Genomic DNA, 14,298 nt, shown 5'->3' with positions numbered 1-14,298 from the left:
AGTTTTTAGTTCAGCAGATTAACCACTACCTCATATACAGAACTCATCAAAGATACAATATTCACATCCAAAATATAAGATTTGCTAATTTGAGCACTGAAGACTTCGAATATAAAATAGAAGATACAGGTGCTGTTTTTTGTCCATTTTTGCCCAGAGCTGGGCCATTTTGTTGAAGCTTGGACTGCTGCCACAATTCTTGCTCTTGTATTGTTGTTTCTGAACAAAATCTAACTTCTGATCAGAGCAGGAATTTTTCAGGTAAGTATCTTTCCTGTCAAAAATGTTCTGTTTCTAGCAGTTAACAAAAGTAATTCAAGACTAGAGGAATTCATATCCAACTTCACCTAAATCACATTTCAACTCCCAGAATTCTCCAGCCAGCCATATTTACAACTGGCTAATGAATTCTGGAAGTTGAAGTCCACATAATTTAAAATTGCCAAGGTTTGGCAACACTGTTCTAAGATTATCAAAGCAATCCACAATATTCACTCAGCCCTGTAAAATAGTTAGTCTAAGAGACAGAGGAGCAGCAAGATTTGTGGAAGAAATTATTTGAGGCCAGTCCACTGAAGCTCTATGCTGGGCAGTGGGCTGATAGTGATCCGAACTTTACATAGTTTCATCCATCAAGTTCCTTTTTGCACCTTTTCCAATACAGTGAAAGGGAGGAATAGCTTACAGAAAACACTACTGCCCCTTTGAAGCAAAGACTAGTATGTGTGTTAATAATTATTGCAATTACATAGTATATTTCAATTTCTTTTCCATTTTACAAAGGACCTGAGAGGTTGGTCTTTCATAATTTCAGTTTAGAATTTAGTACAATAGTGACCAGAAACTGTTTCTTTGGGGTGATATTGTTGAACTATCTTCACAAATTCTTTTGTCTCTGTTTTCATGAGCTGATTAGATCTTCCCTGCTTGAGCTTTTTAATTATCTCCCACAGCTGCCCCCACTTAAAAAAAAAGTATTTTAAAACAATTGACCAGATCTTCTCTTAGTTCTTACAGACAACAATTGCTCTATACTAGGCTGACTCTTAAGGGAATGTTACAGTTACTGTTACAGTGAAATTAATTTTTTACTGATTGATAACAATTTGATTAAACAAAAAGTTTTAGGTGGCACAGTGGTTAAATGCAGCACTGCAGGCTACTGCTAGATCAGCAGGTCAGCGGTTCAAATCTCACCGGCTCAGGGTTGACTCAGCCTTCCATCCTTCCGAGGTGGGTAAAATGAGGACCCAGATTGTTGGGGGCAATATGCTGACTCTCTGTAAACCGCTTAGAGAGGCCTGAAAGGCCTATGAAGCGGTATATAAGTCTACTGCTATTGCTATTTTTAAATACAGTTCTGGAATACAGTAGTAGTAGTAGTAGTAGTAGTAGTAGTAGTAGTAGTAGTAGTAGTAGTAGTAGTAGTAGTAGTAGTAGTAGTAATAATAATAATAATAATAATAATAATAATAATAATTTAATTATATTATAATAATATTATAACTAAAACCATTTAGGCCATCATAAGCCAGACACAACTAAAGAAAGAAACAAGTATAGATAATAGATATTGCAATAGTCGCAAATGAAAAGAACATTAAGAAGGAACTAGAAAAAAATAAGGCAATAATAAAATCTTCAATAGAGATCAAGCAATTGTGGAAAAATAGCATAGTACTGCTCATAAAGTTGATACACAGTTTGATACTAAAAGATCTGGAACAACATTTGGGCCCAATAATCTTATCAATAATCTTATCAAGTAAAAAAAAATCCATTATTTGGAAAAGTTCATATACTGTATTACAATGATATCTTTAACTATCTTAGATTCTTGGGAATGACTCAATAGCCCAAACTATCAAATCCAATCAACATTACTTGGAAAACTATGTAAACACATTTAAACAACATTTAAGGGTTTTTTTGCAGCCTGCATTTTCTTTTCTTTTCTTTTTTTTTAATTGGAATTCATTTGCTCCCCTTTTACCATTTGTTAGTATTATTCAGCAGCTAAAATATTAGCTTCATCTGGCAAAAAAGTAAAATTGAAAATTAGTAGCAATTATGTTTGTTTTACAGATAAGGTGTTAATAAAAAAAAGTTTCTGAATAAACCAAGCCTACAGGAAAGCTTTGCATGTAACCAAACTGCATTTGAAAAAAATGAGGAGGCCTATTACATGCACTTGCCATTTCTCTCGTTTTCACCACACCAGTTTTCAGATACTGGAAAGGAAAAGTTTGAGAATTCCCATGTGCTTAACACTGAGAAGCAAGCAGCCTGATATCACAACATGTATTATATATTTTACTTTTTATTATTCTGTAAGCCACTCACTCTGTAACAATGAGATGGGAGGCATATAAATTTAACAAGTAAAATAACTAGACAAGAATTCATTTAGTTTAGCAAGCCTCTAGTTCTTAAGAAAGATCACTGAGAAGAGCTTGATTCCTTGTAACTTCCATAGGTCTGGCCATGTGGTTTTTATTGAAACAAGTGGTTAGACATTGTTTTCTTCCAAAACTTCCCACCCAGTTTATCCTTTTGTGATCTCCCAGGTGCTAACCATATTCCTTGGCATTTTTAAGATCAGCTATGGTTGGCTGGGTATTTACATAACTCTCAATCTCTTATTCCTTAAGATGTTCCATCTCTCTTTCCTCCACACACACACACAGTTTCTCAAAGAGCTGAGGGACCACTGCATCTAGAGGTTAGTACATCGAGTTTGTTATAGGGACTCATGCCTTCCCACATATCAGCCTCAAGAGGGGAGCTCACGTGGACAACCAATTGTAACTTGTGAAAGAATCAGAAAGGCTTTTTATCTCTTTAGACACCTTTCCATGCTATCTGAACTGCCCTGCCTCTACCATCCGGATTGGGGGAGGGCTCTCTTTCTCAACAGAGGAAAAGAAAGGGAGCCATCCAAACACCGCCCCCCACTCCATCATTTGCTCTCTTGCATTCCCTCCTCCCTCTCCTTACACCCAAGGACCTAGAGCTGCCATCTGCAACTTTCAGCTTAGGAGAAAGAGAGGCACATGGCCGTAGAGTATAGTTAACATTGCATCTTGAGCGCACATCTAAGAAGGAAAAGGATTTAAGCTGCACAACCAGAGAGCATTAAGAAGCCCAATTATTATCTAGAGTAATTACTGTACATCTTCTAACAATACAAAGTTCCCTGCGGCAATTTTAATTCCTGGATTCAGTAGATTGAGCCATACTGATGGCCAGTAATTTCTTCCCTCCTCCTGTAATAATTATGCGTGCTTTAACTTCTTCCACATAGTCGCATTGCATTGATTCACATTTTACTCTCTCTTAAATCATAACCCCAACAATTCCAGGAATAAAGGGGAATTTGTTTTATTATTTGGCAAGAAGCAATGGAATATAATAGAAAAGTATAGGATATATTTTAAAGGAAAGATAATGAATTGAGGATATTGTGACTTGAAAATTACCTGCCAATTACCTCCCTGCGTCCCATCAGATCGCATAGAGTTGGCCTCCTCCGTATTCCATCCGCCAGTCAGTGCCGACTGGCGACTACTTGGAGGAGAGCCTTCTCTGTTGCGGCTCCGACACTATGGAACAATCTCCCCGTGGAGATTTGTACCCTCACCACCGTCCAGGCCTTCCGTACAGCCCTCAAGAACTGGCTAACCCGTCAGGCCTGGGGATAATTTTATTTCGCCCCTCCCGAATGCTGAGTGAATGTTGAGTTTTATTGTCTAATTTACTTTGTGCACATTTCTTTTTTGTATTGTCCTACACTCCCCTTCCTTTTTTGATTGTAAGCCGCCCTGAGTCCCCTCAGGGAAAAGGGCGGCCTATAAATAAACTACAAACTACAAACTACAAAAACTACAAAAATGCCTCTTGAAATAAGATAGGGGAAAAATGTAGTTCATGCTGGGGGCCTTCGGCTCCATCAGTTGCTGCTACTCCATCAGTTGCTTTTCTGAAGATAATTTGCAGAGAGGCCTCATTTGGGCTGCGAGATCCTGGTTTTACCCAATTTCACAAGAATCATGTGACATTACAACCTTCTTAGATGCTCTGGGATAAATAGTCTACACAAGATTGCCATGTAAATGCATAGGAAATTCATATAAAGTGTGAAAAATAATTCAGTAACATTTGGGGATGTACAATAACATTGAGAACATAAGAGTGACAGTAGCCAACATCAAAAGATGCTGTAACTTAGCCAGAAAGCACACTTTGCCTGAAGGTGGCTGCTCCAGATATTTGCCTGACATGTGGCCCCACACACGTGGCTTATGGAAATGGCTGCTCTTTTCTGATTATTTTGGAAAGGTTCAGCATTGATGGTTTGAGCCAATGAAGGCTTGGATGAAGTTAAACGAAGATGAAATCCAGACAAGACTGAGATGCTGTTTGACAGATGCCTGATCATCTCATCCCGATTCCCTTGTATGGGAACCCTTTTCTGAGATGAAAGCAACCATAAGTGGCAGTGGAAAATGCCATTTATACATTAAGCTTATACTACATACACAGAACTCTAAATCCAGTAAACAAAAGGGATGCTGGCTGCATAGCATGCAGTGTCTAAAAAAAACCTTGTTGTTTAACTTGAAGCCTCACCCATCCAACATACAATAGCATTGATGAGTTTTCCCAGAATTTCCAAAACTATGGAAGTGCTTGTCCCAATTTTAACTATGTCTTGGGTAGATGAATCCAACAACTAGGCACCACAATAAAGTACCCAGAGATAAAATGCTGCTAATAAGCCAAGCTGAGAACATATTTATGGAATGAACCTCATGTTATTAATGTTTATTCTATTTTTTCACTCACAAAGATGGTGTGTGTGTGTGTGTGTGTGTGTGTATTGGTTTTGCAAAATAAACCTATGTATACATGAAGAACCATCCTAGACCTGAATGGTCAGATATGACTGTTGAGAAATCCGGATTTAGTTAGCACAGCTATGAATTTGCATATACCAGCTATATTATTGTTGAATGTCTATAGCATTGATTTTAATTCTACCCACTACTGAAACCAGTTAGAAATCACTACTGGAGAAATACAGTAATTGCAAAATACTGGGACAAAGTAAGAACTATCTGCAGCATTTGCTTCTAAAACCTCTACAAATTTTCAGTCCATCTTTAGGACCTTAGAAATACAATCTTATTCTGAATTGCCTCCTCTTTGGCATTGTTATCCAATCCATACTCAATGTTCTTGTACATTGTTAAGTGATTTATTATTCCCCCACTATCTTGTTTTATTTTTGTACTTGTTTTAGTATTTTACGATCGGTTACGTGATTTTAATTGTTGCTGTGCGGTATGCTGCCTAATATCACATTGTGTGTTTAGTAATTAAATAAAACCAATCAATCAAGCTACACTTAAAATCATTGTGCCTGAAAATGTTATCTTCTTGTATATATCTACTAAGCTTTTTGAACAATATTTTAATATCATTTTGGAAGGGGAATCTGAGTATCAGTTTTTGTATTTATTACATTTATTCAAATGTACATGGTTCACATTAATTTCTCATAGCACCAGATTATCATCTGCCTCATGACAATTACTGAGATGGAATTTGAACTCATATCCATCTAACATTCTTTTATAACTATTTAACTATTATAGTTGCATTATTTTGGTCTCAGTTTGTTGACAATTATCTGGTCAGGGATTCCAGCTGGGTAAGAGGTATTAAATGATCGGCGATCAGAAGTAATTTATGATTTCTTTATCTTGTACTGTGAATACATGAATTGGTGGTAGATAATGAGTACTGGGATTACAAAGTCAACAAATGGAGTTAAAGGGATTATCAGGCATCACAGAATATGTTGACTAAAAATGTGATCTAGAAAACCAATTTAGATTGTTGAAAAAAACTTTTTTCTAATTACACTTTATCTCAGAAGCAAGAATTCATCTGAAAGGAAATTATATTTCAAAATTTGAGTCAGGTAACTAAATGATTCAACAATATCAAACTGGAAAAAATATTTTTTTTATCTGCTAATCATTATTTTACTAGACCATTTTGCATAAAAATGGATGACAAACAGAATTGGGTAGTTTGATTTCAATGTGTTGTCAGATCCCAATAATTGATTCTATAGGTTGTGTGAATAGGCCATCACATTAAGCCATAAAACGGTTTATTCATTTGTAGTGACATGCTAGAGAAGCATAGGAGCTGTTCTTTAATTGTGCTGTATTTCCTTTTTTCTTCAAAAATAGTGAACTCTTGTGATTGGTGCTCAACAATTTTTTCTTGGGCATTAACTTTAATACCCAGTTTGCTCAGTTGTTTTTAACTGTACCAATAGTGTAACCTGGGTATATTCTAAAGGTAACACAGATTTTGTTATAAAATATGTATGGTGTATGCCTGCTCTGTACAATAATGCACATGCACTCATAAATATGATCAGACACACTTTTACACAACTTTATGGTGCTGAATGAAGACTGGTTTAAATTTTCTTGAGCACAAAAGAAAAAAACCCAAACAAAACGACAGTACTGAGAGTTCAAAGAAATATTACTGGATTCATGAAACTGACAATTAAGTGCTTGAACTGTTTGCTTAGCTGCCCAGTAAACACCTTAAATGCAGGACTCCTGAGTCTGATGGTCCCTATAGTCATCTGGAACCATGTAATAATTCTTCCATAAAATTCAAATCTATGTGACTTCCAATAACATGCAAGAAAAAGAGCTATTTTTTATTTGTAGAAACTTATATTACAAACACACAACTCTACAAAGGAGCTTTTTGGAGCCAAGCTATTATTTCTCCTGCAATATGCAGTTTGTGTTCTCCCCAATTCTGACAATGGGGTCTATAATGCAGAACAGTGCCAATACCAGTAATTTTCCCCTGAGTTTCCTAAATGAGGCTTCGCCTTGATTCTAGATGTAAAAAGATGAATATAGTTCCCGTCAGATGAGAAGGAGCAATCACCAAGTAGGGGGGCCAAAGCGGGAAATCAGCAATTCTTGATCATCAAGATCCTTCTGAACCTTTTTCCGCATGTAAAAGATGGGACAGTCACGACTGAAGGAAAAAAGGAAAAAAATCCAGAAATTACAGCAATGAAGAACTGGCATTTTTTATAAGAGTGGCAAATTTTTTATCAGTGTCATCCAGAAATTTAGGGGGTGGAGGGGGAAGGAGCGAGGGACAAAAGATAATTCCCCTGCAGGAAAGAATAGAACCTTTATGTTTTGGCTTGTCTCTATATTGACAAATTAACTTTCTCCTTTTACTAAGAACATCCAGAATTCTTATTCAGCACAGGCAAAAAAGCTTGGCTAGGAATTCTGGAGTTAAGTCTCAACACCTATGAAGGGCTGACTGTCCCCAGCAATCAATTGTGGGGACCAGTCTACTTGGTCTCCAGAGAATTTGGTGGGACACGTCTATTAAATCTGCAGGTAGCAGTGTGTCAGCACTTAAATTATCACAATTTTGCCAAATTTCAATCACATGGGAATCATGGATTCTGGATTTTGGTGCACTCTATAAGATAGCCCTTTTGAGGTAGCTTAATTCAGAAATCATTGCTATAGAATGCACTGTTTCAACCAGTTAAAGATAACTGACAAGTTGAAACGATGAGACATGTAGCCGTCAAATCAGAATTTTTGTAATATATAAAGGACCTCTAAAGAACTTTTGTTTATATGAGTTATATTTATTGATATTTACCATATTTACCAAATTAAAATTTGTTTTAATTGTTTATTGAATCATGTAAAAATAACAGCATTCAAACCATTAGATATTAACCCAGATATTTTTCATTTTAAAATCTATTTATTTTTAACAAATAAAAAATAATAAGAGTGGCATTGTTAAATTTCTGCAAACATCCTCAAGATCTGGCAAATAATCTTGATTTTGCAGACCCCAAGGGAGATCTTTGGAGATTCCCAGACCATACCAAAGTACTAGTCGATAACATCATTTCAGACAGAATCTAGAAGATTCTGGTTCTAAAATAACTCTCCATAGAAATGTTCCTTACAAATTATAACTGTAAAAAAAAAAAAAAAAAAAAAAAAAAAAAAAAACAGCGAGGACTGAGTTTAGCATAGAGTAGATTCAAACAGAATAATTTATGGTATAGTATATTGTGGGAAAATCTGACATTAGATGCTTTGTGACCAAGGCCATTACGTTAAATCATATAGTTTATTTGCTAGAATGTTACTGGCTAGCTTGAACACAGTAATGATTTAATTAACTCCATTTAGGATATCATGCACAATTTGAATCTAACCCAATGAGAAAATTAATGCCACTTTTGTGGGGGTGTGGGAGAATATGGTGCTTGTTATCTATCTACACATAATAATGTATTATTTTTAATGTAAAGGAAAATTTAAATGATTACTCTGTATTGTAGCCAGAAGCCCATCTATCCCATCAAGATTCTATCCCCTAAGTTCTTAAATTCTAGCAGCCAGGCTTTGCTTGTCCCAATGTCCCATGTTAAATGTACCTCTCTTGCACTCTTCTCTAAATCCAGACAACCCAGCTAACACATGCTGATTATCACAACATGAGGCTCTATCTTTTCCCTCCCAATCCCTTTGCCAGCTGGCAGGTGCTATATTTATAATGCAATAAATGGCTTCAGGTATACCCCCGCCCCCTACCTCTCCGTGGGAGCCATCTGTTTGCTGATCCCTAACCAGCTTGATAAGCAGTTGTAAACACTTGGGGGGGTGGCATAAAGCCATATTTTATCCCAATGTCCCGTGGGAACATACAAGAGCTTGTGCTGCCATAAGAGGGTGCGGTGGGTGATCAGTCCTCACCTGGTACACAGTACATCTTCATGTAAGCTCCCTTGGCAACGCTGACATTGTGTCCATAAACGAGAGAACTTTTCTTCCAAACAGCTTAGATGGGTCACCTATGGGGAGAAAGAAAGATGAGGGAGGAAGAACCACAAGACAGAGCAGCAAGATGTTCTCCCTTGGATGTGACCCAGCATTTAATAGGCATTGCAAAGTCTCAAACTACTGTGAACATATTATGCTGTTGGGAACCTCAAAGTAGATTTGTAAGGCAGTACATTACTACATCCATGTTGCAATAAGGACCCCAGAAAAAAGTCCAGTTCACATTCTTGCTAAGCCATAAGGTTGACCTGTACTTTCCACCATTTACAAATCTGGCCGTAATAGCCTATTCAACAAATACACTTGAAAAAATTAGGTCATAGCATGTTGTGAATTTTAAAAAGAGAGAGGAGGGAAATCCCATAGATATGGGGAAGAATATGCCAAAGGAAACAACTATCTTTTTAAAGGCAGGAATCAACCATGTTTTTCAAATTATAAAACGCACTCCCCCCCCCCCAAAAAAAAAGTGGGTGGAAATGTCTGTGCGTCTCATAGAGCAAATTGCTGCAAGGAAGCAAATTGCTGGGAGGCAAAGGCAGCTTTTTTTTCTTGTTTTCCTTCTGTAAAGCTAATGTGAGTCTTATAGTCCAGAGTGTCTTATAGTCCGAAAAATATGGTATTTACAATAATTTTATAGTCACAATGGGCCTTAGGGAACACTGTTCTTATCCCTGTGAAATGGCAAACAATGTGAATTTTGACTTTTTTCCCAATTAAGGTTGTGATAGTCAAGATAGTTTAATTTAAAGAGTAGCACTTGATTCAAAAAGGGAGCCAGAGGTTCACACCTGAAATAGGACAGGACTGCTTATATTAGGGATTTTCTGATTTCTGAGTTCAGGCTTTTAGTCCTTATGCTATTACCAGTATATTCTGCTTTCAAATTGCTACCAGTTCCCAAATGGTTAATCTTAAGCTAATTCCTCCCACCACCTCCCAGTGAAATCAAGTATTTGTGATTTGCAAACTCAACATTTCTTTCATCTCATTTCTCATTTTTCAGGGAAACAGGCCTATCAGTCCTTAGTAGTGGATTATAAACCAGCTAAAGCTGCCTGATCATGAATTCATTTACCTCCTTCTGGTAAAGTTCAGATTGATGAGCCAGGCAAAACTTGCACACAGCACCTGTTGAAGAGCAAAATATTAAAAAAAAAATATCCACCCACCCTATTCTGCCATATGGAGTAATATTCTCAAATCCATTCTGATGGGGAGGGGGAACCAGGAAAGCAGAGAAACAACAAGCTACATTTTATTTGCAACAATGGACTGGATGAATTGTATTTGGCACCTAAATGATCTCTGCCTCTGGGAAAGAATTTACAGAAAGTCCTATTATCTCAGAATATTTCAGTGTAATTTTGGCCTTGGCTGAAGAGTTGTTTAAGCCACTTGCTTCACTAATCTCAAGTTATTCATTCTTTCAGTTTGTTGTTGTTATGCACCTGCCTTTTGATTAACTGCGGTCTAGTTTGCCAGATAACGGGACCACAAAAAAAACCCACTACTGAAAACTTTTGAGATATTCCCCTTTGAAGTGTTTAAGAAATCTTCTTTAAACTTCCCCAGATAATTCAACTAACATATTCCCAGGTTTTCTCTCTACTGAATGCAAAATCGTTCTCATAACCCCCAGAACCACCCTATCACAAACAGATAGGCTCAAAAAAATTCAGTTCTTTGCATTGCTTTGGGATTTTGTAAAGTTTAAGAGTGTAGCATAGATACACTAAGTCTTGCATAAATGTAAAACACCAGTTTCATTCGAAATTTGTTCCCAAAATAAGTCCCGAGACTCCTTCCATTTTTGGGCTGCATCCTTAACACATGATGTGCAAAGCTTGCTGCAGCCCTTCAACCAACGGAAATTGCATATGTCTGTGTTAAACCATATTCCAGAAATCAATCTCCTCCCAAAGAAGCCAGGAATCCTGGTAATAGGCTTTGCTGCCTATTAACTTCATATTCATCCAAGGCAAATGCGTTCATCTATTTTCCTACAATATGCACCTGAGCGTTCATCTCTTTTCCTACAATATGCACTTTTCTCCCTCCTATATATTCCGAGAAGACCAAAGAGAGAGAAAGTACTGGGGCAACAGCAGAGATCACAAACTGTGAAGTGGTGTTGATCTATTGCAAGAGTTTTCCTGCTGGTAACAGAGGCGCAGCTTCTGTACTCTGTGGCAAGTTCCGGCAATAGGAACTTGCAACATGCACTGTTGGTTAGACGTGAGGGATGGGGGAAGGGAAAAAAATTAATGGACTCTGAGAAGACATGTGGGCAAAGGCAGGATCTCACCGTGGTGGTTGAGCACAGCCCGGCAACCAATGCAGGTGCTTCGTTTAGTCGCAAAAGCCATCAGTCCTCCAACTTTGGCTGTCAATACTGTTTTGCAGCGAGTGTGTTCTCCCTCTGCAAGGGGAAGATATGAAGGATCATACATACCACAGCCCGGGTCTTTATGCACATTAGGGAAAACCCTGTTGACTTCACCTGCTCAGTCAGTCATGTTTTTATTTATTTATCAAGAAAATGTATATGGCCATCCAACCCACTCTCAGTGACTCTGGGCAGCTTAAGCAAAATAAAGCCCCAGTACAAAAAATATTCTTGCTGTTGTGAAAAAAGCAAGAGAGCAAATTTGGTCTATTGATTAAGACAGCAGACTAGAAAGCACGAGACATGAGTTCTAGTCCTGCCTTGGACACAAAAGCTGGCTGGCAGCTTTTGTGTCTCCCTCAGTTCAGTTCAGCTCAGTGGGTTATCATTGTGGTGAAAATAGGATGAAGGAGTATTAAGTATGTACACAGCCTTGAGTTGTTTATAATGAAGGTGGGGTATAAATAAATACATGAATCCAAATTTCACCTGCCCAATTAGTCAATCTCGTAGTCTCCTTAAATAAAGTTTGATTCCCAATGACAAGCCTATATAGTTTTCTTGAGAGCAATCTGAGATGCTTTTGATTTTCAGGCTTCCCAATCTGAAGAGCCAAGGTGGCGCAGTGGTTAAATGCAGCACTGCAGGCTACTGCTAGATCAGCAGTTCAGCGGTTCAAATCTCACCGGCTCAGGGTTGACTCAGCCTTCCATCCTTCCGAGGTGGGTAAAATGAGGACCCAGATTGTTGGGGGCAATATGCTGACTCTCTGTAAACCGCTTAGAGAGGCCTGAAAGGCCTATGAAGCGGTATATAAGTCTACTGCTATTGCTATATTGAAGCCCTCAATTAGCTTCCAAAGCTAACCAATAATAGGCAGGTGCTCCCAAAGGCCATTTAGTATATCTCTGCTCCTTCTCCTTCAGTATCCCAGCTGCCTTCCCATGGCTCAACTGAAAAACAGGCAGTCTGAGCTTAGCAGTCTTAATTGTCATTTAAAGTCCACAGCGAAGGTCTCTACCAAGCTTTTACTAAGTCAAAACCAAGGTCCTATTTTGATTTTTTTGTTGAAGGTCAAAGATCACACTCACTCAGTAAAACATTCTGAGCTTTGCCCTCTCCCAAGATAGGCTCAAAGATACGCAAGAGGGGCTTAGCTAGTTGTTGCTCAAGATAGTACTGGGTGTCAATGGGCAAGTTGTTCTCCAGCACATAGATGGGATCCTAAAATAAGAAAGAAAGAGATAAGCAAGAAGCATTGCTAGGGTCCAAGGAGTAGAACTAGATTGCCAGGGACCCTAATGACCAAGCTACTTTATCCCTTTACTGAAGGCTGAAAGCCACTTAACAGGCTACTGGGCCAGGTGCACATGCATTCTGATAATAGTAGGGAAGAAATATTTACTCCTTGGATGTACAAAATATTGACCATCACAATAGCAAGCTTTATTGGCCTTGTCTTCCATGTATAACTCCTCATTGCATATCATCATCATCCTTCTTCCATACTTACTTCAGATTTCATGTATGCTGCAACACCCTTGGCTGCACTGATAATAACATAAGGAACTCGATCTCCCAAGTTGGGAGCACTGCCAGGATCTCGCCGACGCATCCTAAAGGGAAAGGAGGGCTGCATAGATCAAAGTGAAGGATTGCATAAAGGATGGAGGCAGACTGGAACTGAGTGATCTCAGAAGAAGGTTAAGAAGACTGCAAATCAAGCCTGAGTAGAGTCAGGATGGACTGAGGAAGTGGGAAGCAGAATAAGCAGCTCTGGAGAATTAAAAGTTCAGACATGGGAGATGGAAAGGTTTGACACATGACCCAAGTGGAGTATTTTCTTTGAGCAGAGAGATATCAGAGAAGAAATCAAAAGGGTTGAAGGGATGGAGACTGGCCCAGAAAATATACAGCAGAAAGTATAATTAGTGTTAGGTCTCCTCCACAAATGTGGCTGCAACAGAGCACTTTCACCTTCTAAACTTTTGTTTATCGAGAGGCAGTGGAGCAGCCAAAAGGCCCCTGTCACCTCCCAGGTGTCTCTGGGTGGCGGATGACATGGCTTCAGCCAAGACAGGAAGCCCAGAGCCAAGAGGTGGGTGTCGCAGAAGTTCCACTTGCAGCTGCACTCACCACGGCTATTTCTGCCTTTCCCCTCAGTCATGCCTGGCTGGCTACCCCACGCCCACACACCTTTTTCCGCTGCCCTGAGGACAGACAGGGTGGGTATCACTTAGGGTAGCAAGGCTGTGGGGAGAGAGATGAGGCAGTGCCAAACCTTCAATGCTGCATGACAGTTTCCTTATCAAATCCCAAGAGAGGGGCCAGACATAGTTGAGAGAGCATGTGCTTTGTATATGCAAAAGGTGCCAGGTTCAATCCTTGGCATACTGCAGGATTAGGAAAAGTCCTTGGAAATTTGTTTCTAGGTAGATTAGACTAGGAGAGGACTAGTGGACTGGATCAATAGAAGGTTGTTTAACAGATTTATTCAACCGCCTCCAAGTCTGGATACCGAGTATCTTCAAGTTAGAGGACTCTTGCTATATTCTTAAACAAGAAAAAGTGAATTAAAGCATTCTCTCTCGCTTTCAGCTCACCTCTCGGCCAATTCCACATGAGCCTGGCGCCCTGCATATTCATCTGCAGTGCGTGTTAATTCCTTGGTGATCACCAACTGTGAAATGTCAACTCTGTTGCACAACAGATCCGAAATCACTTCCTTGGCATGGGTGACAGCCCCAGAAGGGTCCCTGAAAAGTATAGCACATGTGACAATTAGGAATGTCCTCTTGAATAGGACACAAATTCTGAGTTTTAGAAACTAGAGACAGGCTGGAGTTGGAGTGGGGATAAAAAGTCTTGTACCAAAGTGGCAATGTGTCATTTTAGGACCTAATGTAGTCTACTTCTCAGAATGATATAATGAACTGGGGAAACCCCACTTCAAATTGTTCCACTCAACTG

The 14,298-nt window shown here is 38.8% G+C and overlaps 1 protein-coding gene across 1 annotated transcript in view; it reads right to left on the bottom strand.

Annotated features, from left to right (window-relative positions):
• Window positions 1-6,730: 6,730 nt before the first annotated feature.
• The window catches only part of POLD1 (DNA polymerase delta 1, catalytic subunit), a 29,134-nt gene continuing 21,566 nt past the window's right edge, over window positions 6,731-14,298 (bottom strand). The window contains exons 22-28 of the mRNA XM_087713680.1: window positions 13,932-14,084; window positions 12,842-12,944; window positions 12,420-12,552; window positions 11,248-11,361; window positions 10,018-10,070; window positions 8,853-8,950; window positions 6,731-7,083 (exon numbers count right to left, since the gene is read on the bottom strand). Of these exons, the coding sequence (XP_087569806.1) occupies window positions 6,987-7,083; window positions 8,853-8,950; window positions 10,018-10,070; window positions 11,248-11,361; window positions 12,420-12,552; window positions 12,842-12,944; window positions 13,932-14,084 (751 nt within the window). The 3' untranslated portion in view covers window positions 6,731-6,986. The remainder of the gene's footprint in view (window positions 7,084-8,852; window positions 8,951-10,017; window positions 10,071-11,247; window positions 11,362-12,419; window positions 12,553-12,841; window positions 12,945-13,931; window positions 14,085-14,298) is intronic.

The sequence above is a fragment of the Thamnophis sirtalis genome, unplaced genomic scaffold (genome assembly GCF_051295495.1).
Source record: "Thamnophis sirtalis isolate CommonGarterSnake01/CBP01778 unplaced genomic scaffold, rThaSir2_p1.2 scaffold_4, whole genome shotgun sequence".
Taxonomy (NCBI): Eukaryota; Metazoa; Chordata; class Lepidosauria; order Squamata; family Natricidae; genus Thamnophis; species Thamnophis sirtalis.
This window is presented reverse-complemented; position numbering and strand designations above follow the sequence as displayed.